This window comes from Salarias fasciatus, chromosome 17 (genome assembly GCF_902148845.1).
Source record: "Salarias fasciatus chromosome 17, fSalaFa1.1, whole genome shotgun sequence".
Taxonomy (NCBI): domain Eukaryota; kingdom Metazoa; phylum Chordata; class Actinopteri; order Blenniiformes; family Blenniidae; genus Salarias; species Salarias fasciatus.
Genome location: NC_043761.1, coordinates 1,946,786 through 1,962,269, shown reverse-complemented (window position 1 = coordinate 1,962,269; position 15,484 = coordinate 1,946,786). Strand labels below are relative to the sequence as shown.

General features: G+C 48.5%; 1 protein-coding gene across 1 annotated transcript in view; it reads right to left on the bottom strand.

The window, feature by feature from the left end:
• Positions 1-192: 192 nt before the first annotated feature.
• Positions 193-15,484, bottom strand: part of shank3b (SH3 and multiple ankyrin repeat domains 3b) — a 24,806-nt gene continuing 9,514 nt past the window's right edge. Inside the window, 24 exon segments of the mRNA XM_030113095.1 lie at positions 193-1,965; positions 2,721-3,384; positions 3,387-4,004; positions 5,025-5,318; positions 5,393-5,516; positions 5,518-6,099; positions 6,661-6,791; positions 8,117-8,134; positions 8,262-8,342; positions 8,559-8,691; positions 8,768-8,892; positions 9,221-9,303; positions 10,244-10,319; positions 10,396-10,509; positions 10,586-10,761; positions 12,588-12,807; positions 12,999-13,065; positions 13,447-13,524; positions 13,632-13,748; positions 13,897-13,934; positions 14,318-14,447; positions 14,572-14,723; positions 14,817-14,925; positions 15,072-15,143. Of these exon segments, the coding sequence (XP_029968955.1) occupies positions 1,371-1,965; positions 2,721-3,384; positions 3,387-4,004; positions 5,025-5,318; positions 5,393-5,516; positions 5,518-6,099; positions 6,661-6,791; positions 8,117-8,134; positions 8,262-8,342; positions 8,559-8,691; positions 8,768-8,892; positions 9,221-9,303; positions 10,244-10,319; positions 10,396-10,509; positions 10,586-10,761; positions 12,588-12,807; positions 12,999-13,065; positions 13,447-13,524; positions 13,632-13,748; positions 13,897-13,934; positions 14,318-14,447; positions 14,572-14,723; positions 14,817-14,925; positions 15,072-15,143 (4,797 nt within the window). The 3' untranslated portion in view covers positions 193-1,370.

Here is a 15,484-nt window from a genome sequence, read left to right as displayed (position 1 = left end):
TGTACAGATGGCTTTAAAACAGGTAGCACCATGTACAGTAAGCCCTCAGTTAGCAGGTAGGAAACCGGGGGGTTTCCGGTTGGAGCTCTGCGGCAGCTCTCCCTGAAACACGGCACCACGTCACTGACAAGTCATCATGAATTTCACCTCCAAACACACCGGAAATTCAACTCATTGTCAAAAATCAAAGAAAATCAACTCTTTTCCAGACAGTTACGAACTCTGTAAGTCATCACCACCACGGTATTATTATTATATTATTACTTTGTTATTAATAAAGTCCTAAATGATCGGCAGGTTAAGATTAGAAACTGAAGAGTGAACACAAATTCTGATATCTGGAGGAAAAGAAGTCACCAGACAGGAGGAAGTCCCTCGGCTGGAATGTCCCGGATGTCGCCGAGGCTCCTGGAGCTCGCCGAGCGTCCGACGTCCGCTGACGCTCGTCGGGGGAAACGGAGCGGGAATCACACCGGTTTACAGCAGCGCAACGTTTGGAGGCCACAGCGAGGAAAACCTGAGGAGGAGCCTCCTCTGGCTCGGCTCATTACAGGCGACACACTGAGAACCAGGGCCGAATGACGGAGACGCAGCTTACTGAGGATAAATACTGAAAGATGTCGGTGAAGCTAGAGGATTAATAACAATAATGAAAATAAGAAAACAGGAAGAAAATTGAAATTAGAAAAAAAGATGTCAAATTCCTGAAAATAAAGACAAAAAAATTTGGAAATGAAAATGAAATGAATGAAAGATGCAACATTTTCAACACGGCTGAAATGTTACGGAGATTTAAAAGAAAAAAAAAACATTTAAATGTAATAAAGGAAAATGTCAAATTTGTGTGATGATTCACTTTAAAATGCTGAGAATGAAAATACAGGTAAATTTTCTCAGACTATATTCTAACTTCCTCCTCATGTCTTACTTAATGTGACCGTGAAAACGCCGTCCAATCAGCTCTTTGATCGTTTTGGCTCCTTGGAGAAAAAAAAAAAAAATATATATATTTTTTAAGTATTTCTAAATGTTTTCTTTACACTTTAGGTTCATGAGCCTCATTTAGTCGACAGCGCTTTTGGGCTGAAACAGGAAACTCTGGGGCAGATCCAGTGGCCTTCCTCCTTCATCCCTCCTCCTGACTGACGATGATGATGACGATGACGATGATGATGATGATGATGATGATGATGAAGATGAAGATGACGGGGACGTTCGCTGGAGCTTGGGATCAAAGAGCTGATGAACGTCTGAGAGATCTGGACCGGGGGTTTCTGTGCTCAGAGTGCCGGCCTGGAGTCGGAGCCGAGCCGGGAGGTCTGGAGGTCACAGTTCAGGGCGTCTAGGGGCGAGGGGTCGGAGGCGGGGGGTCAAGTGGAGCCCTCCAGCAGCTGGCGGAGCGCCCTCTCGATGTTGATGCGGTGGCCCAGCCTGGTGACGCCCAGCTCCACGTAGTCCTCCTTGGTGAGGGCGGGCAGGTGCGAGCCCTCGATCTCGTGCTCCTGAAGCGCTGGCGGTGCTCGGCCAGGGCCCACGCTCTCCAGCCAGTCCCCCACGTCGTACTTGTTCCACAGGTTGAGGGGCCGCTGCCTCCAGGGCCGCAGGGCCAGCAGGGGCCCGCTGAGCACGGGCGACGGGCAGGGGGAGGCGTGCGGGGACGGCGACGGCGAGCGCGAGCGGGTCCGGGCGCTGGCGCTGCGCATCACGAAGCGCACCTCCTTGGGCTCGGAGGGCAAGCTGAGGCTGGAGGACTTGAGGATGGTCAGGCCGCGGCCCGAGCTGAGGTCGGGCCTCTCGGAGCAGGGCGAGGTGGAGGAGGTCATCGCCATGGAGCGGTCCGACGGGGAGGGGGAGGGGGAGGGGCTCCGGCGGGTGACGGGGTAGCGGCTGCCGGGCCGGACGGTGTAGCTGGAGCCGTACCCCCGCTGGGAGATGGTGTGGAGCTCCCCGAGACTGGAGAACAGCCTGGAGAGCAACGACAGCCAGTTACTGAGGAGCGCAGAGGTCACAAACGCCGTTAGCCGGGTTAGCGGGTTAGCAGGAAACGACGTTAGCGAAAAACATTATTACTGTTAATGGAATGAACAGAAGAAGAACTAACTTTAACGTTTTAGTATTTTAAATGATCAGCTTTGAAATGAAAATACATTTTGTTTGTCACAACAGGCATTTTTTGAATTTGGAATTATTTCAGATTTAGAAAAACCATATAATTTATTTGAAACCAAGTAAAGAAGCATTTATCCGAAAATTTATTGACTTTTATTTTGAATTTGTTGATTTTATGTTGAAGTTATTCCAAGAAATTGACATTTCTTGTTTAATGTTCCCTCAAAAAGGTGAACTGTGAACGTTTTGAATGAATTTTGTAGAAGAAACTCACCCTCGCTCCACCAGAATCGTAAAACAGTTTGATTTGTTGCTAAATTTTGATAAATCTCATTCAGACGACATGATTCCACCCAGCCTCGGAGCTGAAGGGTCAGATGAGTTCAGGGTTTAGTCGTTAGCTTTCATGAGGCGGATGCTCGTTAATGGCCTGTTAGCTGATCTTAGCGATAACAAGAAGTGTTTACCAGAGGAAAAAACTACCATTTACTGTCAGCTCTGGCCACACATCTGCAACAACACAAACAACACAGCCGGTTATCGTCTGCAGGGCGGGACGGCCCACCGAGAGGGGCGGGACCCCCGGCAGCGCCCCGGTCTTCATCAAGTACCTGGCGCCTCCTACTGGTGACCTCCGTCCAGGGTCCAGGGGGCTCGGCTCCTCCCCCAGAGAGTGACTGTCTTTATTCAGCAGCTGCAGCCGATTGGCCAGGTCCAGTCCAGACCCCGCCCTCCCGCTCAGCTCCAGCGCCGACGCCGACCGGCTGGTCAGGTCCACGGCGGAACCGGACCCCTGGCCCCCCAGCGCCGCTGGCCGTCCCTCGTCCGGGCTGAGACCCCGCCGGTCGTCATCCCCGCCGCCCCACAGCTTGGACCTCCTCTGGAACAGATACCGCGGCTGCCGGCCGCCGCCGCCCGTCGGGGACGAGCAGAGCGGCGAGGAGGGGGAGGACGAGGACGACGCCGACGGGAGCAGCTCGCTGTCCGACGACTGCTTCAGCAGCGGGTCCCGCAGGGCCGAGCGGCCGCGACCGATGGGCGAGCGGAGGCGGGGCTTCAGGGCCGAGGGGGAGGTGGCGGCAGAGGGGGGAGAGGGGGGAGGGGCGGGCGGAGAGGAGGGCGAGGTTGGAGCGGTGGGGGAGGCCAGGGTGATGGACGGGGGGAGGGAGCTCGGGGAGGAGCTGTCGTGGAGTCGGTCTTCACCTCCCTCCTCTTCCTCTCGTCTGCCCAGCGAGTCGGGGGCGCTGTCTCCGCCCCCTCCCTCCCCCGCTCGCGCGGCAGCAGGCTGAGGGAGGTGGGCGGCAGGGGGGCGGTGGGACTGGCAAAAGCAGGGGGAGGAGTTACGAGACCGATCCGGCGTAACTCCTCCCTCGTCTCCTCATCGCTGGATGACAGCAGAGCAGGTGGGAGTGTCACTGTGTAAGCCCCGCCCTCCTCCTCTGAGCTGCCCACTGTCAGGCTCCTGCGCCGGTCGATCAGGGCCGCATGGCTCTCGTTTGCTAGCGGCGGTAAAGGCGAAGGTCTCCACCTCTCGGGGGAGGGGCCAGCGGGTGAAGTCACCCCTCCCTCGGTCTCTGGACGCTCCACCTGTCCGTCAGGGAAGAGGGGCGGGGTGATGCGCTTGTGCCTCAGCTCGGGGCTGGTCTGCGGAGTGGTGCGTTTGGTCCGCTGCTCCGGGCTGGTCTGCGGAGTGGTGCGCTTGGATCGCGGCTCCGGGCTGCTCTGCGGGGTGGCGATGGGGGTGCGCTTGTGCCGGCCCTCGGGGCTGGCGGCCGGAGTGGGGATGGGCGTGGTGGAAGCGGACGCGTGTTTGGTTCGAGGTTCGGGGCTCGGAGTCCGGGCGGTGAGCGCTCGTTCTCGTGCAGCAAGAGCCAGGGCGAGAGGAGACGAAGGGTCTGGACATCAAAGGAAACAGAAAGATTTTATTGAGGATTGAAAAATTCCTGACACTTCTTTCAAGAAGCTGGATCTTTGTCCTGCCCGGTTCTGTTCTAGACCCTTGGTGGTTTGGTGGACTTTCCTAAAGAAACTAATATAAAATCTTCTTTCTGTAACAATTTCTTCAAGGTTTTACTGAGTCTCCCACCAATAATGTGGATGAGCTGATGCATCCTGGCCTCATTGGGCCCTCTGACTTTTGTTCTCAGTCTTCGTCTCCATTGAAGAAAGATTCACTCCTCTCTGTGGAACAGGATCCTATTTGCTCTTGTTAAGAATAGACTTCCATAAAGGCACTAGCATTAACCCTTCTTGCTTTTTGAGGATTGTATTAAAGCCTTTTCCTCAATACTTTCCTCTAAATACTTTTGGACCACTCAGTTTATCCTCTTAGGAACACCTCAGAGTTTTGTCCATGTACACTCTTGATAGCTCTTTCGACGGCCCTTCTGTCTTTTCAGATTTCACTTCTAAGTTCTGTGCTTGGGCCTTGTTTGTGTCACAGAGTAGCCCGAAGGTAAATCATGAGTGCTTTTTCCAGAATGTCTAAAAGCATTTTGGACTATCTTATCTCTTTCGAAGAGTCCGTCACAGTTTTATCCAAGGTACTCTTCTGCCTCGAAGAATCCTTTAAGTGTCATTTTGTGAACTTCCTGTCTTTGGGAGAAAACCTGAAGGCTTCATCCAGTTCCCTCTCAGATTTGCCTTGTTTGTTCAAGAGTCTCCTCTGTTATGAGAAGAGTCTTGTTGCTTTCTAAATCTCGGTTCTGAGCTGCCTTGGATCATTTGTTGTTTCGTGATGAAGCTCAGAGTTCCATTCAGAGAACTCAGTCAAACTAAGACGTTGTTGGTTTTGTGAACTTTCCTGCAGGCACCATCTGTGGATCTTTGACTTTCAGCTTTCCTGGATTCTCTGTGAGAACAACATCAACAGCCACAGGTGTGACAGAACCAACTGCTTCTGTGGTCGAACCAACCTAAAGGTTTCCCGGTCAGCGGGTGGAGGAAGGTGTGCGGCGTCGGTGAAGGCGACAGGACGGGGGCCGGAGGAGGAAGCTCGCCGAGGTCGTCCATCGAGTGGCTCTGAGTCAGCAGGGGCGTGGTCTGGTTTTCTGACCCCGCCCCCTCCACAGACAGGAAGAGAGAGGAGCGGCGGCCCTGGACTCGAGCGCGCTCAGACAGAACCTGCTGCTGGTACAGCTCGGCCCTGCTGGGGCTGCTGGGTCCGCTCACCTCCAGCTTTGACATTTCGTGATCTTTTATTCCCAAACCTGGAAGACATATAGACGACCGCTGGGTGAGAAGGAACAGAGTCAAATCTCTGCAGAAGCAGAACAGTTCTCACCCTGCTCCTCAACCGGAAGCTGCTTCAGCAAAGGCGACTTCCTCCTCTGGGGTTTGCTGGGCGCCGCCTGGTGCCCCACGTTTGCGTACGGATTCTCAATTGGTCGCCCCCGGCGCCGTGACAACCGGCGAGTGCCCGAGGGCGGGGCTGGTGCTGTGGAGCGACAGGGTGGAGGTGTGTGTGGCGGTGTGCAGTGTGTGGGTGGCGGTGTGTGTGGCCGTGTGCAGTGTGTGTGTGGTGGCGGCCACGTGTGTTTCGGTCTGCAGCGTTGGCGGCGTGTCCTGCAGGATGATCATGGACCTGGCCTTCCTCTGCCGCTCGGCGTGGGCGTGGCTTCTCGTCGGCGAGTCGCACAGCTCCTGCAGCCGAGGCTCCGCCCCCGGCTTGAAGCTGGAGCGGGTCAACCCCTCCCCCCGTGCAGGGGGTGGAGGGGGCAGGAAGGAGGGAGGCGGGCCGGAGTCCAGGAGGAAGAGCGAGGAGGTGGAGGAGGCAGAGGGGGGAGGGGGCGGAGCCGTTTGGGGAGGGGGCGGGATGAAGCTGTCCGTCAGCGAGGAGCTCCGCGGAAACCGACTCTCGTTGATCAGAGCTGAGATCCTGTCGTCTTCAGGGGTTCCGAAGCTTTTGGTCCTGGACATCCCTCTGGGTAAGGCCATGGTGCTTTTCTCTGGAGCTGTTGGAGGCACCAGTCCCTGACGCTCGAATAGCGACTGCACAAACCAGAAACAAACGTTTAGAGACGTCCTTCTTCAGCACCCTGTTCCTGTAGATAAGCTATTTTTTCATTTAAATCTTTGCAAATCTTCAGTCTTTGGTGTCTCCACTTCTGTGTTGTCTGCTCTTTACTGCCTGTCTTGTGCATGTCTGGCCTGCAGGTGGCGCCTACTCAGCACATGATAAGTGGTTGATGTGGTTCAAGGCAGGTGAAGAACCAACTTTTACAATCAGATATACAGATAAATGAAGTTTAAAATGTGCCATTCAAGAACCAGCTCAGTGCTGCCCCCTGCAGCGAGGCGGAGGTAGTGGCTGATTTCCTGCTTTTTATTAAATCAGTGAGATTAAATATTTCAGACTTCAATGAAACAAATGACTGTTTGAAAGGAGAATGAAGACTCACAATGAGAGGGAGCACAAAGTTTTCACACTCAGTCTCTTCACTATTTGCACAGGATTTACACGATTTCTATGGCTTTAATTATTAAAGCTGATTGATTTACTCAATGTACAGGATCTATAGAGAAATGTGTCCCGCGACTGGGTGGTCTTACGTTGATCTCGGCCTGTGTGATGCGCCGGCTGGTCGGTCGCTGTTTGACCGTCGCCGCCCTGAAGTCGTCTGTCGGGCGGCCCCTCAGGACCACCTCCTGCTGACCTCCGGCTAACATCTCATCCAGCTTCTCTGGAGAGCGGGAGACAGGAGGGGGAATGTGAGCTGATGGTGCGGCGACGTTCACGACCACGAGCAGAGACAACCATCATGTAACACCAGCACAGTGGAACCATCCATCAGGGCCACAGCAGCACTGGGAAACTCCTCAACCAAACACTTCATAGAAGTTTCCCACCAAAACACGACATCTGTTTTATTTTATGTCCTTTTCTCAGGATCAAAGGTCAGATTTTCAGTCGTAACTCCCTGTTTGCTGCCGTCTGCTGTGACCTTCAAACAGTCAAAAGTATGAGGAGCATTTCCACACAGATGTGAAGAAAACAAAAAAAAGACCCACAATAAAACTGGCATTATGAGTTTTTGTGGTTTCACTTCTTTCTCACCCATTTTTCATTTTTATTCACTCCAGATTGTCCACTTCTGTTTAATAAAATGTCCAAATTATACAGCTAATTAAATAGTTTGTATGATGGCATACGAATCTAAAATTAGATCAATGTAAAGACAAACAAAAAATGCCTTTATGATCAATAGAAAAAAAAAACACCAAATAATAAAATATTCATTTAAAATCAAAATCATGATTCACAATAAATTCCACTGCTGGATCACCAACCCAAAAGTTCAGATTTTAATATTTTAAAACCAAAATATCAAGAAATTATATATCCATAAATAAATTTAAAAAAGTTGAATTTTTTGACAATAAAAAAAGAAAAATTAGTTAAAAATGAGTGGGACATTTTTCTGCCATCACAATGATCAATAATGTAAACGTTAGCATTAGCATTAGTGGTGGAAATGTCCCCGTGACATCACTGCGACATGACCATGACTTCACTTTGACATCACTCTAACATAACTGTGACATCACTCTGACATCACTCTGACATTACTGTGACATCACTCTGACATGACTGTGACATCACTCTAACATAACTGTGACATCACTCTGACATCACTCTGACATTACTGTGACATCACTCTGACATCACTATGACATCACTATGACATCACTCTGACATGACTGCGACATCACTATGACATCACTCTGACATGACTGCGACATCACTATGACATCACTCTGACATCACTATGACATGACTGCGACATCACTATGACATCACTATGACATCACTCTGACATGACTGCGACATCACTATGACATGATGCGACATCGCTATGACATCACTCTGACATCACTCTGACATCACTATGACATGACTGCGACATCACTATGACATCACTATGACATCACTCTGACATGACTGCGACATCACTATGACATCATGCCCACAGACTGAAACCACATGGACTCAGAGGGTCCGACTCACCGAAGCGCCTCCTCCTGGCTGCAGAGAGAACAACGGTCAGAGATACGGCAACACTCCTGCAGCTCACAACACTGTGTGTGTGTGTGTGTGTGTGTGTGTGTGTGTGTGTGTGTGTGTGTGTGTGTGTGTGTGTGTGTGTGCTTACCTATCTCCTCCAGGTCGGCCGTCATGGATTTGGACCGGAGAGTCAATGATGTGCTGGGCGCTCGCTTTGGAGGGGGCGGGGCTACAAGGGGAGAGTTTGACTTATTCTGTGTTTGTTTTAACTATTGTGTAAATTGATTAGAGAAACTTTTCACTTTTAAATTGATTAATTTAGAAAAAGAAAAATAGCCACTCCAAGATGTGTTTAAAACCATATAAAACAAAACTGAGTGAATCGGTCAGATGTGAGTGTGTGAGGTGTGAGTGTGTGAGGTGTGAGTGTGTGAGTGCGTCGTACCTTTCTTCCTGATCAGGTTGGATTCAGATTTGCGGGAAACGGACACGACCTTCATCAGCAGGCGGCTTCCCCCCTGGCGGATCAGAGAGACCACCTGCCGGTGCCCCACCTTCACCACGTCGCTGCCGTTCACCTGCACAGCGACGCTCGTCAGCGGGTCTGAGCCTCAGCGGGAAACTCACACCCGCTCCCAGATGCTCTGCTGTCACCTCGATGAGGAAGTCTCCGGTCCGCAGCCCCGCCCTCCAGGCCACGCCCCCCTGATCCACCGACTCCAGGTACTGGAGGGCGGGAAACGCCGGCGTCGGGGCGAATTCCTCGATGGGGGTCTCGGCTGCAGACAGAAGAGGAGACGGTGTTTACTGGACGTGAAAAACAAGAACTCACTTTCTTGATTCTCTGCTTTCATTTTGAAGGATTCTACTTTTTTTTACTGTTTTGAAAGTATAAAGTTTAAGAACTTTTGCAGTCTTATTTTGAAGTGATTAGCTCCTCCCACTTTGTTTGCAAAGTGGAGGGGCGTGGCCTGCCGCTCCCCTTCGACTGTTATGAAACCAGTGTTTTTTTTTTCTTCCTCTCAGCTCTAAATATCTCTCTCTTTCCTTTCTTCCTCCCACCACTCCTCCGCTCATCTTCTGGACTTTTTCTTTTTTTGCTTCTACCTTTAGCTCCTCTGAGGACGAAGCCGAATCCTTCGCTCTCCCTCTTCTGCAGCACCGCCGTCTTCTCCTCGATCACGTAGTCGCTGCAAATCAAAGCAACCGGCTGGAATTAGAAACTTCATGACCTCAAAGTACAAACGGCAGAAACATAATTTATTAATGACAAATCCTCAAAGATTAATTCTCTGAGATGTAACTCATTCCATGACGAAAATTGACTTTTTTTTTAATTTTATTTGACTTTCTCATTTTCATGATCCAATATGTAATAATTTTATGTGATTTCTGTTCTTAGAAAATATAATTATAATGCTAGGTGTAGTTTTAAAAATGCAATAAAATGCTATTATTGTTTCTAGCTATGTTGTATGACTAAAGAGAAAAATGTGTAAATAGTAATGAGTGTAAATATACATTCATATTTTGAATAAATAGTATTAGTCCATTAAAGAGTGTACACAGAAAAAGATTTCAAGCACTATAATATTACTTGGTGAGAAAAAAATGTAATCACAGGTAAATACAATAAATGATCGACTTAATGTCATGTCAAACGGTATTTGCGCTTGATTTCATTTTCAGTGTATTTAGAATAAATAAAAACATTTATGTAGAATTAAATTGTATTGTGAATAACATTTTGCATCATTTCTTAAATTAATTCCAAAAAATTTAAGCATGTTGCATAAAAATCGTATTTAAACTGAATAAAAGATATTCTTCAGGTCAATTTTTAAAACGATGGTAAAATATTATACTGAGCAACCGAACTTATTGAAAAGTCATTTTTAAACCCTGCCTGAACATTATGTAAAATATTTTTTTTCAATGATATTCTATGTACATATTTTGTCATATACTGATTTTTTTGACATTTGTAGAATTTTTTTATATTTAAGTTTGGATATATATGTATATTCTAAAGTAAGTAAGATACTGAATGTGTTCAAACATACATATATTTTTCTAGCATGTGGAAGCAGTAGGGGATTTGCCGGCAGCGCTGCAGTGTGGCGGTCTGACCTGTAGGAGGTGTAGTTGTCGTACGACCCCACGGTGTAGTGTCTGAACAGCCTCTTGGTGCGGTCCTCCCTCGTCTCTGAAACATACGTGTCACGGGTCACGCGTGTCTCGTGCGCCGTACCGTGCACGGCTCGGGTGGGCGCGGCGTTTACCGAGTCGGGGGTCGTACTGCCGCATCTGCACCTCCTCCACGCAGTCGGCGGGGAACCAGCCGGTCCGGCCTTTCACGCTGCCCTCCCAGAATCCTCCCTCGCCGATCGACAACACTGAAAACACACAACAACGTCAGGCGCCTGCCTTTCACGAGTGTCCGTTGACTCCGCCGTCTGTCCTCCGCCTGACCTTTGACCCGCTCTCCGCGGTGCAGCTGGATCTCCCCGGGGCCCTGGGGGACGTGGGACCGGGTGGCGATGAAGGTGCGTCCCGGCACGGCGCTGTACAGCCTCCTCTTCCTCATCTGAGGGGTCAGCGGCGGCGAGGACGGAGGGCTGGTCTCCACGTGGGCGCCGCCGCTCGGACTGGAGCCGCCACAGAGGTCACAGGGTCAACGAGTACAATCTGACTGGAGACGACTACACCTGTACTGTTATGAGCTACACCTGTAATGATAGTAACTACATCTGTACTGTCACTAACTACACCTGTAATGATAGTAACTACACCTGTACTGTCACTAACTACACCTGTAATGATAGTAACTACATCTGGACTGTCACTAACTACACCTGTAATGATAGTAACTACACCTGGACTGTTACTAACTACACCTGTACGGCTACTAACTACACCTGTACTGTTACCAGCTACACCTGTAATGATAGTAACTACATCTGTACTGTCACTAACTACACCTGTAATGATAATAACTACACCTGTAATGATAGTAACTACACCTTTATGGCTAATAACTACACCTGTACTGTTAGCAACTACACCTGTACTGTCACTAACTACACCTGTAATGATAGTAACTACACCTGGACTGTTACTAACTACACCTGTAATGATAGTAACTACACCTGGACTGTTATGAGCTACACCTGTAATGATAGTAACTACACCTGGACTGTCACTAACTACACCTGTAATGATAGTAACTACACCTGGACTGTTACTAACTACACCTGTACGGCTACTAACTACACCTGTACTGTTACCAGCTACACCTGTAATGATAGTAACTACATCTGTACTGTCACTAACTACACCTGTAATGATAGTAACTACACCTTTATGGCTAATAACTACACCTGTACTGTTACCAACTACACCTGTACTGTCACTAACTACACCTGTAATGATAGTAACTACACCTGGACTGTTACTAACTACACCTGTAATGATAGTAACTACACCTGTACTGTTACTAACTACACCTGTACTGTCACTAACTACACCTGTAATGATACTAACTACACCTGTACTGTTACCAACTACACGTGTACTGTTACTAACTACACCTGTACTGTTACTAACTACACCTGTACTGTCACTAACTACACCTGTAATCATAGTAACTACACCTGTACTGTTACCAACTACACCTGTACTGTTACTAACTACACCTGTACTGTCACTAACTACACCTGGACTGTTACTAACTACACCTGGACTGTTACTAACTACACCTGTAATGATAGTAACTACACCTGGACTGTTACTAACTACACCTGTAATGATAGTAACTACACCTGTACTGTCACTAACTACACCTGTAATGATAGTAACTACACCTGTACTGTTACTAACTACACCTGTAATGATAGTAACTACACCTGTACTGTCACTAATTACACCTGTAATGACAGTAACTACACCTGTAATGATGGTAACTACACCTGCACTGTCACTAATTACACCTGTATAGCTACTAACTACACCTGTAATGATAGTAACTACACCTGCCCTGTCACTAATTACACCTGTATAGCTACTAACTACACCTGTAATGATAGTAACTATACGTGTACGGTTTTGAACTACACCTGCATGTCTATTAACTACACGTACACTGCTATGAACTACACCTACACGGTTAGTAACTACACCTGTACTGTTACTAACTACACCTGTACTTTACAAACTACTCCTGAACTCTTACTAACTACACTTGCACTGTTATAAAATACACCTGTACTTAACTAACGCTTCTCAGGCTGTCACTAGTTACACCGGTCTTCACCTGCATTGCCACTGACTACAGCTGACTACACCTGTAATGTCACTAACTACACCGGCACCATTATAAACTCACTCATTCTACATGTGAAACACACTGATATTAAAACGCCGGAGAATCCCGGGGGTTTCAGGTGTGTGTATCTCAGGGTGTGACGGTGTGTACCTGAGGCGTCGCGTGTGACGTCGCAGTGAGTGCGTGTGCGTGTCGTGGTGCGTCTCCAGGCTCTGGAGGGAGGGGCCGGGTGAAGAGGCGGGGCTTTCCAGGGCGTTGTCGCTGGCCGAGCGAATCAGGGAGCGAGGAGACGCCAGGCCGTTCCCCGCCGCCGAGCGCGTCACGCCGGCTCGGCGGCGCTTCGTGTAGGAGGGAGTTTCTCTGAAGGGAACTACTTGGACACACATACGCATATGTTTGCACACGCAAACACACACACACACACACACACACACACACACACACACACACACACACACACACACACACACACACACACACAAACAAAAACACAGAGTTAATATCAAGCTCCTGCACTGACAATACAAACACATGCAGGAAGGTCAAAGTGTTAAAACTCACCGACGTCAGACATTTTATGAATCTTGATGATTTCTGCCAAATCAAAGTTTCCAGCGATGATTGCGACCTACACACACACACACACACACACACACACACACACACACACACACACACACGGTCACATATTTGTTGGTATTTTCATGATTGAGACTTGTTTTGATGCTCAGCACAAAACTAAAATCATTCTTTTAAATGTTGCTTTAATTAATTCCGTTTCCATGGAGATGGAGTCGGAGTGTTTTTAAAGAGTTGCACTGTCCCTCGTCTCCATGGAGACACAATCAGAGCGTTTTATGACAAATTCAGTTTTCAGAGGCTCTTAGCACCAATGTAAATGTAAATAAAGCTTTTTATTCATGTGTCAGGAAAAACTCGCTCATTCATCTCTTGAATTGTTGGTTGTTGTTTGTGCAGCGGGTTGTGTGTCGGTTCCGCTGTGAGTCACCTGGAAGGCCGTCTGGTTGTTGTAGTTCTTGATGTCCTTGTTGGCTCCTCTGAACAGCAACACTCGAGCACAGCTGTCCTGCAAACAGCAGCACATCACACCGTCACCCCCCACCGCACAGGCGAGGGCGCTCTGCTCTTGCTGTTGTTGTTGTTGTTGTTGCGTATTCGGTGTGTTGCTGTTACCTGATTGTAGAGAGCACAGAGGTGCAGTGCGGTGTTTCCTGATGCATTCTGGGAACTCATGTCGGCGCCATAGAACAGCAGGTGCTCCAAGTGCTGCACGTTGCCATAGCGACACGCCTGAAAACACACACACACGCGCGCACAAATGCGCCCACACACAAAATCATAATTGTACAGGGCTTGAACTCCTCATCAGTGCCGCTAATTTAACTCTGTGTGTGTGTGTGTGTGTGTGTGTGTGTGTGTGTGTGTGTGGATTTGTCACCTGGTGAATTTCCTGCCACCCGTTCTCATCAGTCATCCCTGTAACCATGACAACAAGAACTCTCTCAGAACTGAAGTGTTTTTTTTTCCCCCAACAAACACAAAAACACAAATGAATGAATAAAACATCTGGAGGATTTTTGTTTTGCGTCTGAAAGCAGCTGCTGGCTCCGACTGGTCCCTTCTCACGAACTCAGGCATTAAAGAATTATTATCATGGTGAATTAATGAAGCTGCAAACTTGGAAATATACGGAACCAGTTGGGAAATTCCTAATTCCCACTTTGAAAGTGTTCTTGTGATCTGCTGATAACTGAGAAATGTTGTCTTTGCCTGAATGTACTGATTTTCAGGTTAATGTCACTTTTAAAGTCAACAGTTTCTGGTGCTGTCAGAGGCGTGCGTGTGTTGAGTTGGGGTACCGATGGTGGCGTGGTCCTGCAGCAGCAGCTCGCAGCAGTAGGGGGCGCCGCCCACCATGGCCGAGTGGTAGAGCGGCGTCAGGCCTCGGCTGTCTTTGTAGTCCGGAGACGCGCCGAGGTCGAGCAGCGTCTGCAGAGCAGGAGGAGGAGTTAGCGCTCCCATTCCTCAGTGTTACAGAGGGTGTTCCTCAGGGCTCCGTGCTGGGCCCATCTCCTCACAAAGTGTGTGTGTGTGTGTAGTAGCGCCGTCTCACCGTGAGGGCGGCGCTGTTCCTGCAGAGCACGGCTCGGTGCAGAGCCGTGATCCCATCTCTGGTGCGGAAGTCCAGGTGAGCGCCGCCGCTCCGGAGCACCTTGATGAGCTCCTCGCTCTCCTCCAGCTGCACGGCCAGGGTCAGAGGGCATTCTGGGACAAAAACCAACCAGAAACCATCCCTGATCACCGTCTGCGTCTCTGATTGACTACACTTGTTGTTTTTTAGTCTGTTTTCTGTCTTACCTCCGCTGTCTGAATCGTGGAAGTTGGGATCGAGACCTTTTTCCAGCCATTTGGATACTTTCTCTACATTCTTTTGGTGAACATGTTCCATAAAACGTTTCAGATTGGCCTGAAAACAAACACAAAATCAATTTTAAAAATGCTTTATTCACCTTCTTTCTGTCATCATTATTACATATCGCCTAAATAAAATACTTAAACTCAAATCTCTGTAACGTTTTGCATAGTTTCTCCAGTAAAAGTGTGAACGTTTACCTTAGTGTGCAGCTTTGCCAGCTGCTTGTCATCTACATAACTTTGAGTATAAACTCTTCTTTTATAACGAAACTGCAGAGAAGGGAGAGAAAAACACACACACGGTCAGTTTGTTCATGATCTGAATCTTCGTTCATTGGAGGATTTTATCATTTCAACGAAGGCTTCAGAAACATTTTCTCCATCTCACATCTCCACCATTTTACTAAAGTAGCCACACAAAAAAAAAAAAACCAGCTGTATAGGAAACAAATAATCTGCACAACATTTAACGCTTTAGTGTTTTTATTTTTTAAACAAAGTCACAGAAAGCTTCCATTTAGATCATTTCATGCAGTGAATTCTTAAAATCAGATCGCAAATTCCTTCTTTACTTTCTGTGACTTTCTCATCTCTCTCTGCAGCTCCCCCTG